At 40.9% G+C, this 14,494-nt stretch overlaps 1 protein-coding gene across 3 annotated transcripts in view; it reads left to right on the top strand.

Moving 5' to 3' along the window:
* ATP6AP1L (ATPase H+ transporting accessory protein 1 like) overlaps window positions 1-13,586 on the top strand; it is a 32,161-nt gene extending 18,575 nt beyond the window's left edge. For all 3 annotated transcript variants that reach the window (XM_030567882.1, XM_030567883.1, XM_030567881.1), the window contains 5 exons: window positions 437-498; window positions 2,805-3,037; window positions 6,295-6,345; window positions 8,019-8,262; window positions 9,614-13,586. In XM_030567882.1, the coding sequence (XP_030423742.1) occupies window positions 437-498; window positions 2,805-3,037; window positions 6,295-6,345; window positions 8,019-8,262; window positions 9,614-9,916 (893 nt within the window). In that variant the 3' untranslated portion in view covers window positions 9,917-13,586. The remainder of the gene's footprint in view (window positions 1-436; window positions 499-2,804; window positions 3,038-6,294; window positions 6,346-8,018; window positions 8,263-9,613) is intronic.
* The last annotated feature ends 908 nt before the right edge of the window (window positions 13,587-14,494 follow it).

The following is a 14,494-nucleotide window of genomic DNA, read 5'->3' as shown; positions in this document are numbered from 1 at the left end:
ATCCCCATTGTGCATGTAGGCTCGTGCATGCTCCTTCTGTGCACCCTCCTTTGAAAATGTGGTCCAAAGCATGAAGAAACAAGGAGCCCCTTTTAAAAGGATGTTAGGTGGATGAATTTACAGCACCACGGGTTAAACCCTGAAGTTCTTTTCTACTGGCATTTTACCTGAATAAGGGCTGCAGGATTTGTCTCTTAAAGAAAAAAAAAAAGATGTACAACACTGGTAAAATTTGCTAGAAAATTGCTTTGTGATGGGCAAAGATGAGCTCAGTGTATGTGTTTTCTGCACCAAACCGAAATATATTTCATAAATCAATAGAGCCCTCATAAAAGTGCATTGGCTGTAGGTCCATCTTTGAAAGAGAATATGCAGCATCATGCGTCTTAAAGTATCAGTTGTTTTCCATTTATACTCATAACTCTTTCTTTTGTAGACCGACGTTATGAGGGTGGTGTGAAGCCAAAACATAACTTAAAACAAGTAGCAATTACACAGGTATGGAGGTATCAGGAAATAGATTGTAAGTTCTTTCATGGCATGATTAATTGTATTTTAATTATTATTTTCATGAGATAACAATCAACCTTGTCTAATTATTGTGGTACAATACTGATTTTCCACACTCTAGTCAGATATTCCTCTTAATGACTTGATCCTGCTAGTTGCTGGTTAGTTCCTGGCAGGTTCTGAGTCATCTCGACATCCACTGGAAGTTAATGAGAGTTCAGAGTATTGATGCCTATCTAGAGGCACCAAGCAGGGGATGCAGGAATTTGCTTGTATGACTTAGTGCTGAATATCAAACTGAGAGAAAAACTGCTGGTTTATTAAATTCAATGGGCCTTTTGCCTGAGTAAGGACCATAGGACTTTTCCCAAAGATACACACCTATGAAAATAAGGTTTACATGTCAGGAATCCTGCAAATGTTGCAATTTAACCTAAATGAGCTAATGGGTAAATGTTCTGCATTATAACAGGGAAGATGGACAGGTTTATTTTTTCCTTGAGATATCATAATAATAATAATAATAATATAGTAATCAATTATATTTGTTCATGATTGTTTTATAAGTTCTCTCCTGGTCTTCTGCAAACATCTACTTGTTTTAAATCACAACACTCAAGCGGTCTTGTTGTGCCATGTGTCAGACCAAGTAGCACAGGAGTCTTTTAGGAGCTGCTAGGAGAGTTGGTATGCTAACCTTACTAGTCAAGACAAAACTTTGTTGCTTAACTGTAGCTATTGTGGCAAATTGCCAGTACTGTTATGCTGGGTCTCACACTTTCTCTTCTTTGGGGAAGGTTCAGGGCGCCATTGCTTGCCTCTGAATCGGTATTTTAATTACCCCACTATTGTCCTTGAGGAGGAGAATGGAGAGGGAGGGACCTGGGCCCACCCTCTTCTCCAGGTCCCAACCCAGGGGCCCTGAGGTTTATGGTGAAGCACTTGAACTAGCGGTTCCTTCCCCTGGGCTACTTCCCTCTCCTGCCCTTCAGCTTGTGAAGGGGCTTCTTGCCCTCCTTCTACATAAGCCAGGTGCCCCTTACCTAGGGTTTTTTTTGGATTTCTCAGCCCACCGCAGCACTCCTCCAAACTTTCCTTTTGGCTCTCTTCAAAACTGTTCTCTGCTCCAACTCCCACACTGTCTGGCTGAAGCAGGGGTTTTTTATCACATGACTGACTGCTGGTGCTCTAATTGGCTCCAGGTGTTCTAACTGGCTTCAGGAGCTCTAGTTAATCTATAGCAAACCTTCCTCCCCTTGCAGGGAATAAGACTCCCTGCTAACACTCTCCTGCTGCCCTCTGGCCGTGCTGTATCACACTATCCAGTCTGATAAAATGGTATGCAGAATACTTGTCTCGTATGAGCAAGACCTAGTGGATAAATTCCATTCTCAGTTACACAGGTGCAGCTCCATGGAAATTACAGCTATATTATCAGATATGGCAGGTCTGCACACTGGAAAAAATTCTCATTGTCTGAAATCTTGAGCAAAAACTAAGAGTTAGAGCTAAATACTGAAGTCTTTACTCACTGACATTTTTATTTGTTTATAGGCATTTCCATGGGAGCTCTGTAGTCAATGTCCTGACTTAGAGGCAAAATGCAACACTCCCTATTTTAAACATATAAACTAATAATTTTACAAAGGAGCCCTAACTCTGGCCGTGGTCCTATGTAAAAGTTATCTAAAAATCTGCATTTGTTTAAAAACAATATTGGGCCAAATTCTGCTCCCAGTTACACACATGCAACCTTATTTGCTTCCCTTGTTAAACTGGCTAATATTTGTACAGTACTTTCAGCATGTAGAGCCTGATCCTTGGCCCAAGCTAAATCCCTTTTGCAATGCTCCAGCAGAACAAAGGGGACTTAAAACTTCTCTAAAGGTGCAGTTGGGAAGTCTCCTGTCATAGGGGAATCCCCTTTCAGCGTACAACTGGTTATGCCAGCTTTTCTACACGCCTTCATGTAGGGGGTGTTATGGGCTGGGCTGAGATGGGAGTGTACTGTGCCTCAGTGCTCCTGGTCCAGGCCCTTGGAGGCTATTACAGTCAATGTAAGTCACATCAGCTCTCTGGCTATGCTTGTGTGTGCATGGACCTCTGCCATCCCCAGGATTGGAGGAGATGGAAATGGTGGGTAGAACCATCTTTGTCTCCCCAGCTGAGTAGCTGTGAGCCTGAGCTCACTGCAGCTGAGGACTGGACCCACTGGGTGCTATCCCAATGCTATTGTTCTTTATGTGATGTAGAAAGTAGTTCCTGCAATAACAATCTTTTATGTGGTTTATTAGGTGGTCAGTTACAACTTGAGCAGAAAAGGACAATCAGAAAGAGACTCTTGGAGGACATGGCCACACAGCCCTGTGAATGTCACTGTTAATGGAAGTCCATGCATTCTTTTCTGGGCAAGGAGGATAATGATTAAATTTAAAAATCATACACAGCTGGACTTGACAGAGAAGACATTTGGCGTTCACGCAACTGTGGATGTTGGAGATTCCAACTGCAGTGAAGACAGTGCAATGTAAGACTATATCCCTACTCCATGGCGGCATCAGGCACTGGTGGGGATGCTAGTTAATCCTTGGGGCACAGCCTATTGTAATGTGGGATGGAGCTACAGTGCTCCAATGGCACAATGCCTCCTGAGAATTCCCCCTGTTACAGTGGGAGAAAGACTCATTTTCTTTAATCCTTTAAGGGGGTGGCTGGTATCCTCTTTCCTGTGTGGCCAGCCAGCTCTGCTTGTGAGGGTTGAGTCCTCACCGCATATGCTCTGCCCTCTCCCTATGCCTTTTGGAAAGTGGCTGGCCAGGGTGGGGAGCAGCCTCTGCACTTCCTTGAATGCAGGGACTGTGATTCTCAGCAGCCTTTATACTAGCTGTGCAAGGGTGGTAGAGGGTGATCATGTAAGGTCTGGCCATAATTCAACCCTTAATCTGTAACATTTACTCACATGGAGTAGTTCCTTAGTCCACACATAGTCCTATTAAAGTCTATGGGATTGCACCATTGTGTAAAATGCTATTCAGCATAAGGGTGGAAGAATCACACCTTTAATGAGCAAAGGCAAGTAAAGCTGTGTGTGGCTATATGATGCCACACAGCAGTAATATTACAACTTAGCTGCTATATAGCACTTTCCAGCTGTAGAGCTCAAAGCACTTTCCAAAGAAGGTAACAGTAATTGTCCCCATTTTACAAATGGAAACCTGAGGCACAGAGAGGTGACTTGTGGTCACCCAGCAGGCCAATGGCAGATCAAGGAATTGAATCCACATTTCCTGAGTGCCCTCACCACTGGGCCACGGTAGCTAAAATAATTCAGTTTTCAACAAGTGCCAAATTAATACAGCAAAATCCACATATGCTATTGAGTAGAGGATGCATAACTATGCTGAAAGCCAGTTGCTGTTCTCAATAACAGAATCTGACTCATGAATGAGCTGTATTGTGGAAGGGAAAGAGAAATGAGGAAGAAATAATGTTAGTTTTCATAATAAAAGAAGTGATACATTTCAAAACAATAAGCCTGTCTGCTAGTGCAGACCTAGAAACCTCCTAATGTACATGGAACATTTCAGTAAAGGTCGTGTCCCACTAGAACACTGCACAAATGTGAAACGGTTTGAAAGGCAATGCACAGTTTTACAGTTCTACATAGTACTTCAAAAAAAATCAGTGATTTAAAATTATTCACGTGTTCAGCATTTTCAAATGGAATCAAAATAGCTGGTCTTGCTTTACAGTGACTAAGGAAATAAATACAAAACAAAATCATGTAACTTTCTATCAATCTTAGATACTTGCCTTAGTGCCTGGGTGCGTCACAGTTGTTAGTGTCTTTATTCTCACAACAAACCTGGACTGTAAGGTCAGTTTAAAGTCCTTTGTTGTTATAAAATAAAAATATTTGGAAAATTAACCGGTCAACAAATAAAATAACAATAGGCTACTAGAATATAGAGCCTTCTGCCTCAGATCTCATGGAAAAACCTGCTGGAAAGGGCCAGGAGATAAAATTTATAAGATGTGTTTCCTGTTACTGTTGGCTACTGTCTAAATCAATTTAAAAAATCACTTTATTCTAGCCAGCATTAGGAGATGTATGTCAAAGCGTTATGTAACCTTTCTGACCAAATCCTTGCAGTCTCTGCTGGAATCCTGCTATATACTAACAGAAAGCCTTTTTGGTCCATGTGCTTCTGTCAGTCTTTAAGTATTAACTCAATTCCCTGCATGTGAAAATCCATGCTGTGCAGATTGGAAAATAGATAATCAGACTCCTGAATCAGGATTAGCCTCACAGGAATTGCCAAATAGAAACCTCGGGCCAGATCCTGAGATGCACTGTTTCCACTTGGTACTGCTGAGGAGAGCAGGGGTAAGGGTGGAAGCTCCCTTTCTGCTCCTCTGATTTTGGGCCCAAGGGCTGCTCTAAATTTTGCAGGCTGCAGATAAGGCAGAGTTCTATGTACTCTACCTCATCCCCTCCCATTCTAGCCAGGCTCTTCTATCCCTACTTTGTTAAGAGAATCTTCTGATCTGCCTTTAGATCAGCACAAAGCAGCTGGACCTATAACCAAGGATTTGGCCTTTTATGTGTCTGGATGTACTATATGTGTAACACAAACACAGAGGTAGATTGTTGTATGCACAGAGTCCTGTCCAGGCACTGAATTTAATGTGAGGTTCAACTGTGTGGTATAATCAGATCGGCACAATTTATGTCTGATTTTGGAGTAATTTAAGCAAGTGAGGGTCTGAAATCCTCCTCCTTGCTCACTGGACCCAATTTCAGGATAGTGAGTTAAGTGACCTTTGAAGAAATTAGCTCTGCACTTGAAACCCATCCAGTCTTGAGCCAGTATTAAATTGTCTGACTAATCATGCTTTTAATTTCCCTCCACCATAAGTTCTAAAGTGACGTAAGTGTGTGCATGATAATTAATTGTGTAACAATATCTAATCATAGATATAGAAAAGCACAATGTTATGTCAACAATGAAAGTCAGTTACACAGATGGTTTCTAAGATGCAAAATAGTATCATTAAATAAAAAATCTGTATGCCATAGAGTGATAAAATGTTGGACCTGTTAGCTTGTGAGAAAGTAGAAAGATGGTACTTGGAGCAATATTTACATAATCATACTGATTTTAAGGATCTATTTTAAAATTGACCTAACAATGCTTCTTACCATGGTAAGCCACAGCTGTCCTCACTGATTGGACAATAAGCTGGATAGAGCTCTGCTACAATCAACATCTTTAAGCTGATTCAGTAATGTTGTATAAATGCAACACTTTGAACTCAGCTATCATATGGGTTTGTAATACTCTAGCAACGTCTGTGAGACAAAGAATGGGTTATATTATTGCATTAATGAAATACTTTTATCTGAGATACCAACGTGATAGATGCCTTATAAATATATATAGATCTGTGAAGGAACATATATATCTCATCTGACTGTGCTTTAGGTACGCTGATGTTGAAGTCAATGGGATTTAACTACACACTTAAAGGTAAGCATGTGGTTAAGTGCTTTCCTGGTGTGAAATCCAGACCCCTCTCAAGGCAACAGCAAAATCCCCTTTGACTTCACTGGGACCAGTATTCCATCCCTTAAATTTTTTTCATTGACTGCAGTGGGATTTGAATAAAGCCTCAAAATACTGTCTGTTGTAATCATGTTTTGCTCTTTTGATGAATGTCAGTTTGTTTGTTTTTTCCTTTAGATTTGCATTTCAACTTGACATTGTTTTCTTTTTGATCTAGGCTTTCACTTAAGTTTGGTGACATGGACAACCTCAAGGGGCTTGTTATTAGGTAGGTTTACAAGATAAGGATAAAGACACTTATTAGATTATCAAACGTTAATATCTACTGAATGACTTGCAATGCAAGGTGTCTGGGAAATTAACTGTGAGAAGGATTATGTATCAGCAAGGGTTGTGAGTCAGATTTGTTAATTATATAGTGAAGTATAAAGCAGACAATTATATTTAATGGAGTTTGCCTAGTTAAATACATTTTCTTTTTGTTTTATTTTCCCCCTATTTTTTTTAGATGAGTGGCCTCACTGCTGCACCGCAGGCTCCTCTCATCTAGGTAGGCGTCCTGATGGTCCACTGCTTCTTGTGACTCAGCCCTCCAGCCAGGTCGTCTACAGCCCCAACCCTTCCAGAGTATCTGTGTCTAGGGGTGAAAGTAACTTAAAGGACTTATCAGTACACTGGAGTCCTGAGCAGGAGGCGTGGCCTCAACTGGAAGAGGTGTGGTCTTTAAATACTCAGGCCCTTTAAATCAAGATTTAAAGGCCCAGGGGCTCCGACTGTGACTGGGAGCCCTGGGACCTTTAAATCACCCCAGGAGCTACCAGCTGCAGAGTGGCTGGAAGCCCCGGGGCTCAGGAGTGATTTAAAAGGCCCGGGGCTCCAGCCGCCGCTACCACAGCGGAGCTCTGGGCCCTTTACATTGCCAACGGAGCCCTGCCACCGCTATCCCAGGGCTCCGGCAGTGAGGCTCGGGCAGCACTTTAAAGGGCCCGGGGCTCTGGCTGCTGCAGGGAGCCCTGGGTCCTTTAAATCCTAGCCTAGGGAAGCCGGTCCAGTCTGGCGTACTGGCTCTTGCCGGCACGCTGTACCAAACTGGCTTACTTTCACCTCTGTCAGTGTCCCCAAAATAGATAGCGTTCAGCAAATCCTACTCATCCATACAATGTCTTCAGTCCCTTCTGGGCTCCTCTTGAATCCTATTCTTCTTTCAGAGTAGCAAGTTTCTCCCCAGTTTACACAGCAGAACTCAAATACCCTCAAACAAAACCAAACATTAACTTACTGGTGTCCACCCTGGGCTTGAGCTTTTCATCCAGCTGACTTCTTCTGAGTTCCCTGTTCCTCTTTCAAACCACTAATCCGTGGTACTACCTCCCTGGAGCCTGACCCCTATCTCAGAGCTCACCTACATGTGGTTTGGAAAACTATATTTACATGGGAGCACAAGCTAGTGGCAATATGATGTTTTCTAATTTACCCATTGCTTGACTGGGTTAAGTTTTTTTTAACCAGTGGAATTTCTTCCATCTATTTTTACTTTGTTTTCCTCTGCCGATTTGCCTCTTATCAGTCAGCTCCCTGGGCAGCATGTGATCTGTAATAGCAGGGAAGGAAGCAGAATGGATGATATTCTTCTAGTGCTGTTCCATAATTAGGCAGTCAGAAGATGCTCAGGATTTTTGTGACTACCTTGCTCAGCCTGGGACCAGTCCTGTGTGACCAATGATCTTCTTCAGCTGCAGCAACAAGGAATCAAAAATTATTTTCCAGACTCAGGTCTCCCATATAGCAAGAAAGAGCCAGATCCTTCTCTAGTGTAAATTGACATAGATCTGTCGACTTCAATGAGTCCTGTATGGCTGTTCTGCATGCTGGATTCAACAGTATATGCCCTCACTTTTGCAATTTAACTAATTCTCTCTTTTTTCAAAAAATTATTTTCAGATTTTTATTGATAAAGAGTTATTACAAGCTGTCTGTTCAGAACTGGTTTCGTTTATGCAGAATACAGCTGCTTTACAACCATTCTATGCAAGCAACATTTAACGCAACCAGAATATACGCTCCAGCAAGTTATTCCTATCACTGTGAACATGTGAGCAGCTTGCAGAGGTATGATGCACTCCTGATGCCCAGCTCCGCAAATGATGTGTCCAGGCTCTGGGAAATCACTTTTATCAATTTCCAGGTAATAAGATGAAGTTAAGCGAAGAAAATGTCACAGGTGTGCTGACTGGCACCTCTAGGCCTTGGTGCCAAGAAAACAGTGACATACTATAAGCAGTTTATAGGATCTCCAGAGATGGATCAAAGAGTAGAAATCGAACAGAAAAGAAGATTTAAAGTCTTGTGCTTAACTTCATGTTAAGGAAGATGAAGGGCTGCATGGGTTTGGTATCTAATTTCTTCTTAGAGGTATACGTCAGCATAACACATAAGAGTGTCACCTTCTGCTCTACATCTGTGTACCTTTGTTCCTTGTGTATTTGGCAATTGGGCTCTTAAGACCAAATTCAGTAGAGCCTTCATTGAGCACTGTCAGCACGTCTCCAGCTGTCCTTGCATACCGTCAGTCAGCTGGGAAAGAAAGGGCCTGCAGCTCCAGCTGACCACCAGTCAGCTGGGAAAGGAAGTTAAGTGTTCCATAGCCCAATATTCTGTGAATAGATCACACCTGGGTCCATTTCTGAGGTCAGTCAAGGCGGATTTTTTACAGCAGTCATTGACCCCATCTCCTTATCAGAATTAGGGGAGATAAGAGGCCAAAGCTAACAGCTCACCCAGGAATGGACCCTTCAGCTAAGAAGGCTCCTCTCATCTAGGTAGGCGTCCTGATGGATGGGTAAGAGGAGGAAGATGAGGGATGCTACAAAAGAGGGGAAGGTCTTTAAAACTCCAGAGCAATCTGAGACAGGCAGCCAATCCCATCTGTCTTCTCTATGCACGATTGCACAGCAGATTTACTTCATCCTAGAGTTAAAGTAACTCTCACTTGTTTGCAGCCATAGGTGAAATTTATAGTCTATGGGCCAAATTCAGACCACATGTGAATGCAAAATTGCTTATTTCAGTGGAGTTGCATCCACATAGACAGGACTGAATCTGGTCCCGCAATCTAATTATTAGAGGTGGGCAACTGTTAGTGTTTTCTTGGTCATTTTTTGGATACCTGTGTCCGTGTTTGTATAATCGGAAACAGGGAAACTATTGATTCTTTCCAAACAATGTAAACTAGAGTGATCAAGCTCACAGTTAAATTTGACTTGGTTCTCGAAAGTGATCACAGAAGGGTTTGTTTAAAATCAAACTGCAAATCCTTTGGGCCCCAGATCCAAGAGGATTAGAATTACTGACTGTTTCTAAAACATTGACATGAATAAACTGAATGAATCAAATCCAGCCAGTGCTGCTAGATACATTTTTTAATATGTAAACATTGGCTTAAAAATTCTTACTTAGCTGTAGGAGCAAAATCATGAACTGCCCCCTAACCAAGAAAGTGAGGATTTTTGATATAAATCCTTTTACTCTCTTAACAGATTCAAGGCTTTAACATTGAAGGAGGACAGTTTGCTTATGCCAAAGATTGTGCATCCTTTTTTTCACCAGCAATTCTGATGGGCTTGATTATGTCACTGGTTCTGCTTCTAGTCCTGGCCTATGCTCTCCATATGTTGATCCACCTGAAGTCTCTTGATAGGCATTATGAAAGCAAAGCCTCTCCTGCCTATTTTGCACAAATGAAAGACAGTGACATGGTAGATGAAAAAGAACCACTGAGAAGCAATGGAAATGAGTCTTATGAACTTAGAAGTCAACAGTTCTGTAAAGTCTATATTTAGAAGAGTGTCTCTCTTTCCGGCTATTGGTATTTTCTTTCTGCTATTCTGTCCTGTTTAGTTGTACAGTAGCTAAAAATGTTCACCAAATGATTTATTTGATTAAAGAAAAAATAAATATATCAGACTGCTTGTTTAGCCATTCTCTGGCTTATTGCTTGAGACCCAGTTAAAAGATGTCTTGGAAATCAGAACAATAGAAAAATCTCCCATGGGAGTGAGGGAATGAAGATGGTGAGCGTCTGCTCTCATATTACAAAAACAATTCATTACAGCCACCTTACAAACACTGAACAGAGGAACTGGTAAAAGAACCTTAGGGTTAAATAAAGATTAATAATTAACATTAAGATGAATAATATCTCCTAACTCATCTCCTCAAAGGGTGAGATTTTTCCTTGCACTGTATTTTTTATTGGTCTGTTTATTGGTCTGTATTAAGTGTCCCTGGCAAAACAGCTTCCATCCTTTCCTTAGAAAGCATATGCAACAGTATAAATAGATTCCACCCATTAGAAGTCTTTGCTGATTCTCATCTTAAGTTTTTCTTGTCTTAATTTTGTTCAGTTATTTCTAGTTTTATTCCCCGTGTGCCATCATGAAAATCCTTCTCCTCCTTGTTTATACTCTCCACATACATAAAGACCATTTTGATATCATCCACCTCCCCAGTGAAATGGTGATGGATCTTTGGAACTGTGGCATCTCAAATGTTTTTGTATGTTTTGGCATGAGACTTACTTTGTTGAGGTGCTGGTGGAGCTGTAGACATCTGGCCATAGACTTTCCCATACTTCACCTGCTGAGCTTTATGCCAAGAGAGAGAGTATGGGTTTTACACACTTTAATTCTAGGCTAATTTTTTTGCAACTAAATCTTGTCAGTCTCCCATGCAAGACATTGAAGTCACAGCTACATGGTGGTTCTACACCTAAAAATACATATAAAGTATGTTGGCTGGAAGCCACCAGCAGTGCAAGGGGTATTTAGAAACAAGACATAATTTTCACTTCTCCCTCCTGTGGGAGATTAAAATTTCATCTTGTTAACAAGCCTATCAATTGACATTGCCAGGGTTAGAGAACCCAAAATTAGTCTTAATTTTGCTCTTGCTCTCAGCAAGAAGGAAGGTGATAATGAGCTACCTATGTTACTATTGGGCCAAAGTTAATCCTAAAAGAATATTTTGGCAAATCTTTTGCAAACCCAGATTTAGTAACCAACCCTCTTTTTAATTTTAGAGAAAAGAAGCTAATCGATAGAATATGTTCTTTCCAAACTGTAGTTAAACATGAATCTATTTTAGGGTTTCTTGCACTCATGGAGATATGTCCTAAACTCCTGTTGGGAGTGCATTGCAGTTAGACAATTCATCAGGCCCAGCAACAGAGAGACGTGCTGGTGAAGTCATTCTGGAGCAAGTGGTTCACTGAGTGAGGTACTTCAAAAAGATCCTTGTTGAACAATAAGCAGGAGTAAGTGACAGACTGTAAAGCTGCCCTCTAGGCTGCCAAAGCACACTCTCACAGATGAAGATGATCCAGTCCTATAAGACAAAAATCTGGATTTGCACAGTCAGTTTGAGAGTTGCAGTCAGAGCATTTTGAGTGTGTCATATAAACAACATTTTAGAACAATTAGGACATTCTAAAACAAGCAAAGTTGATCAAAATTAATTGGTTGCTTAAAAATGGGCTGAACTGGCACAAACTTCCAGTCTGCCCATCCAACATTTGCTTAAGATCAAGTTTTAGTACAATGAAGAAACAACTTATATTTGTTAAAACAAATACATATTAATACTACCATTCTTTGTTTTGTTTCAAACATGATTTGCAGATCATATCAGGCGTATTACTTGGTACAGAGCATTAAACATAAAAACATGTTGCTTTTTTGTAAGTTTATTTCATATCTTCAGCAGAAGAAAAGGTCAAATGTAGAAACTGACCCAACTCCTTTTGAAGTCAATGGAAAGGCTTTCATTGTCTTCAGTGGATGTGGGATAAGACCCACAGTTAGTACATTCAGTTGTCACTATCTGAGTCAATAGTTACACTGAATTAAATGGATCAGCAAATTAATATCAGTCATATGTTTTATCTGCTCTAGTTTAATCTTTACATAAATGCATCCACAAATCTGGAAGGATTCACTTATGCAGGAGTCTAAGGGAGTTCAGGTGATGTGTAAACTATTGTTGTTTGTGGAAAATTCATCACCTATTGTCACTGGAATTTTATATAGATACCTAACGGAATAATCAAAGTGGAGATAACCAAGATCAGCAATATATAGATATGGGTCCATTAATTAGCCAGTAGCACCCAAAGGCTGTAGACTGCAAAGTTTTGACTTGAAGCATTCACTTTTTAGATTCCATGCACAATGATCAGATGAGAAGCTTTACACTTAAGAAAGTACTAGACATCAGTATTTATTGGAATGTATTGGCCCTTCAGATCCGCAACCAACTCTGTTTCATGCTTGATTTTGTAAAGAGTGGTTTTAGTAATAAACCCAACATATTTATTTAGATGTATAGAGAATTATTTTAGAAACATCTATTTCAAGCACCTTAGTCCAATTAGCCGCCCTCCCCAACAAACTACCACCAGATAAAGCAGTTTCTTCTAACCACAAAACCAGACAATACCAGCGACAGATGAAACCATACCTAGCCAATGCCCCTGGACTCACAAATGCCAATTCTTATCATGCCTCTCACTACAATAGGATTGGTAAATAGATGGGCCTCACAGCACGCTTTGGAGGTCAATAGATTAGGATTGTTTTGGAACTAAGGTGGGGAGGAAGTTCCAAAATTGAGGACTCCCCAAGGAAAATGCCCTAGCTAGCATCTCCTTCACTCTTAAAACCACTGGGGCTCCAGCAAGACTACATCAGCCACACCTGTGAGAATATTGCCCAGGGGAAAGGCAGTCCCTCAAGTGGACTTGGGGTTTATGTTAATAATAGCGTTTTGTGGAGCTGTGTTCAAGTGCACATTACAAGGAAGGATCCATTTGATCTCACTGCCCTGTTCCGTATTAAAAGAGGGTCACTGGTAAAAAGTGTCCTTATGAGCCACTTTTCATTAACAAAATCAATCTTGGTTCTTGGGTTCCAGATGTCTACCTTGCTTTGTTTAGATTCAACATCATATGCAGTGTAAGGAGTATAGACTTATTATGGGGAACTGGTCAGCCTTTAAGATAACTGCTCATATCCTCCACCCCGAGCCCGCAAAGGTTCTGGAACCTATGTTACTTGTTAAAAGAAATAATCAAGACAGAAGTCAACTTTCCTTCAAAAACCACTAGCACTCCTATTTGGGCACCAGTTACTGGAGGACTATAGAGCAGTTCACCGTGTTCCTTCTTTTATTTACCTTGGGGACTCCTTAGGTTCTGAACCCTAATGTCTGGGAAAGAAACATCTAAAAACACACATTTTCAATTCCTCTGCTGTATACTGGTAGTGTAGGAGGGTATCATTCTTGAAGTGCTGACTGTTGCTTCAGATCCTTTCCTTTTCTTTCATGAGCCTGATCAGAGCTGTACGGCATCTCTTGATTTTTGCTATTGTTTAATCTATAGTGTTTCTCTCAGGATTTAGGTGACATACCACAATTGCCTGCACTATTGGATTGCAGTCCCTTAAATAAATTGTGTTTAAAAAGCTAATGTTCATGGTTGGTTTGGTTTTTAAAGGTACACATTTCAAGTTTCTAGGGTTGCCAGTTTTGGTTGGATGTATTCCTGGAGGCTATATCACATGACATGATCTTTAATTAAAGATTAATCTTTAATTCCTGGAGATATCAGGACAATCTGGGAGATTTGGCAACCCCAGTTTCAACAGTATTAGTGCAGGTTTGGCATACTCTGCACAAAGCTCTGTCTAATCTCACAAAGCTGTCCTTTTGTCACAAACAAGAGGCCACAGCTGCAGGAGATGTAAAATGGCAAAGCTCCCAACTACCTTTAAAGTGACTCTATTAGCTTTGCAAAGGAGCAAATAGCTCCTTAAAAACACGTCACTCTGGATTGCACGGAGCCACTCATCACTTTCTCTGGGTCTTGTGCTTCACTGACTGTGTTATCATTGAGTATCCTAAAGGAGAATGGGGTGGGTGGAGTTCTTGGGAAGCACTGATGGAAACTCCCTCTTGATTTGGTAATTTGAATTAATCTCTCTTAATTAACACTGTGGTTATTTTACTAGTTTACCTGAAGATTTTGATTTTTTTTCATACAAAACAGGGAGTGATTCCGATCTCTCTGTCCGTCCATCTTTGTCAAGGTTTTGTACAGCACTCGTTGTTATAACTAAGGATAGAGAAGGGGTCACTTCATCCACCGGTAAAATGTAGCCACCTCTGCCTTGCAATGTAGCAGTTGTTCAACAGCACAAAGCAAAGCAATAATCAGTGATGACTATCATTGTCTTTTTGAACAGAAAGGGAATTTCTGGTAGAAGAATGTAATTTCCAAGTAGGAAATTGGCCACAATGCTCAGGTGAATCCCCCTATTCTTGTGAAAAGTACCATTGATCCCAATATCTGCAACTGGTCAGGA

The sequence above is a fragment of the Gopherus evgoodei genome, chromosome 6, assembly GCF_007399415.2.
Source record: "Gopherus evgoodei ecotype Sinaloan lineage chromosome 6, rGopEvg1_v1.p, whole genome shotgun sequence".
In the NCBI taxonomy this organism is placed as follows: domain Eukaryota; kingdom Metazoa; phylum Chordata; order Testudines; family Testudinidae; genus Gopherus; species Gopherus evgoodei.
Note: the sequence above shows the minus strand (reverse complement) of the source record. Positions and strands in the feature narration are given on the sequence as shown.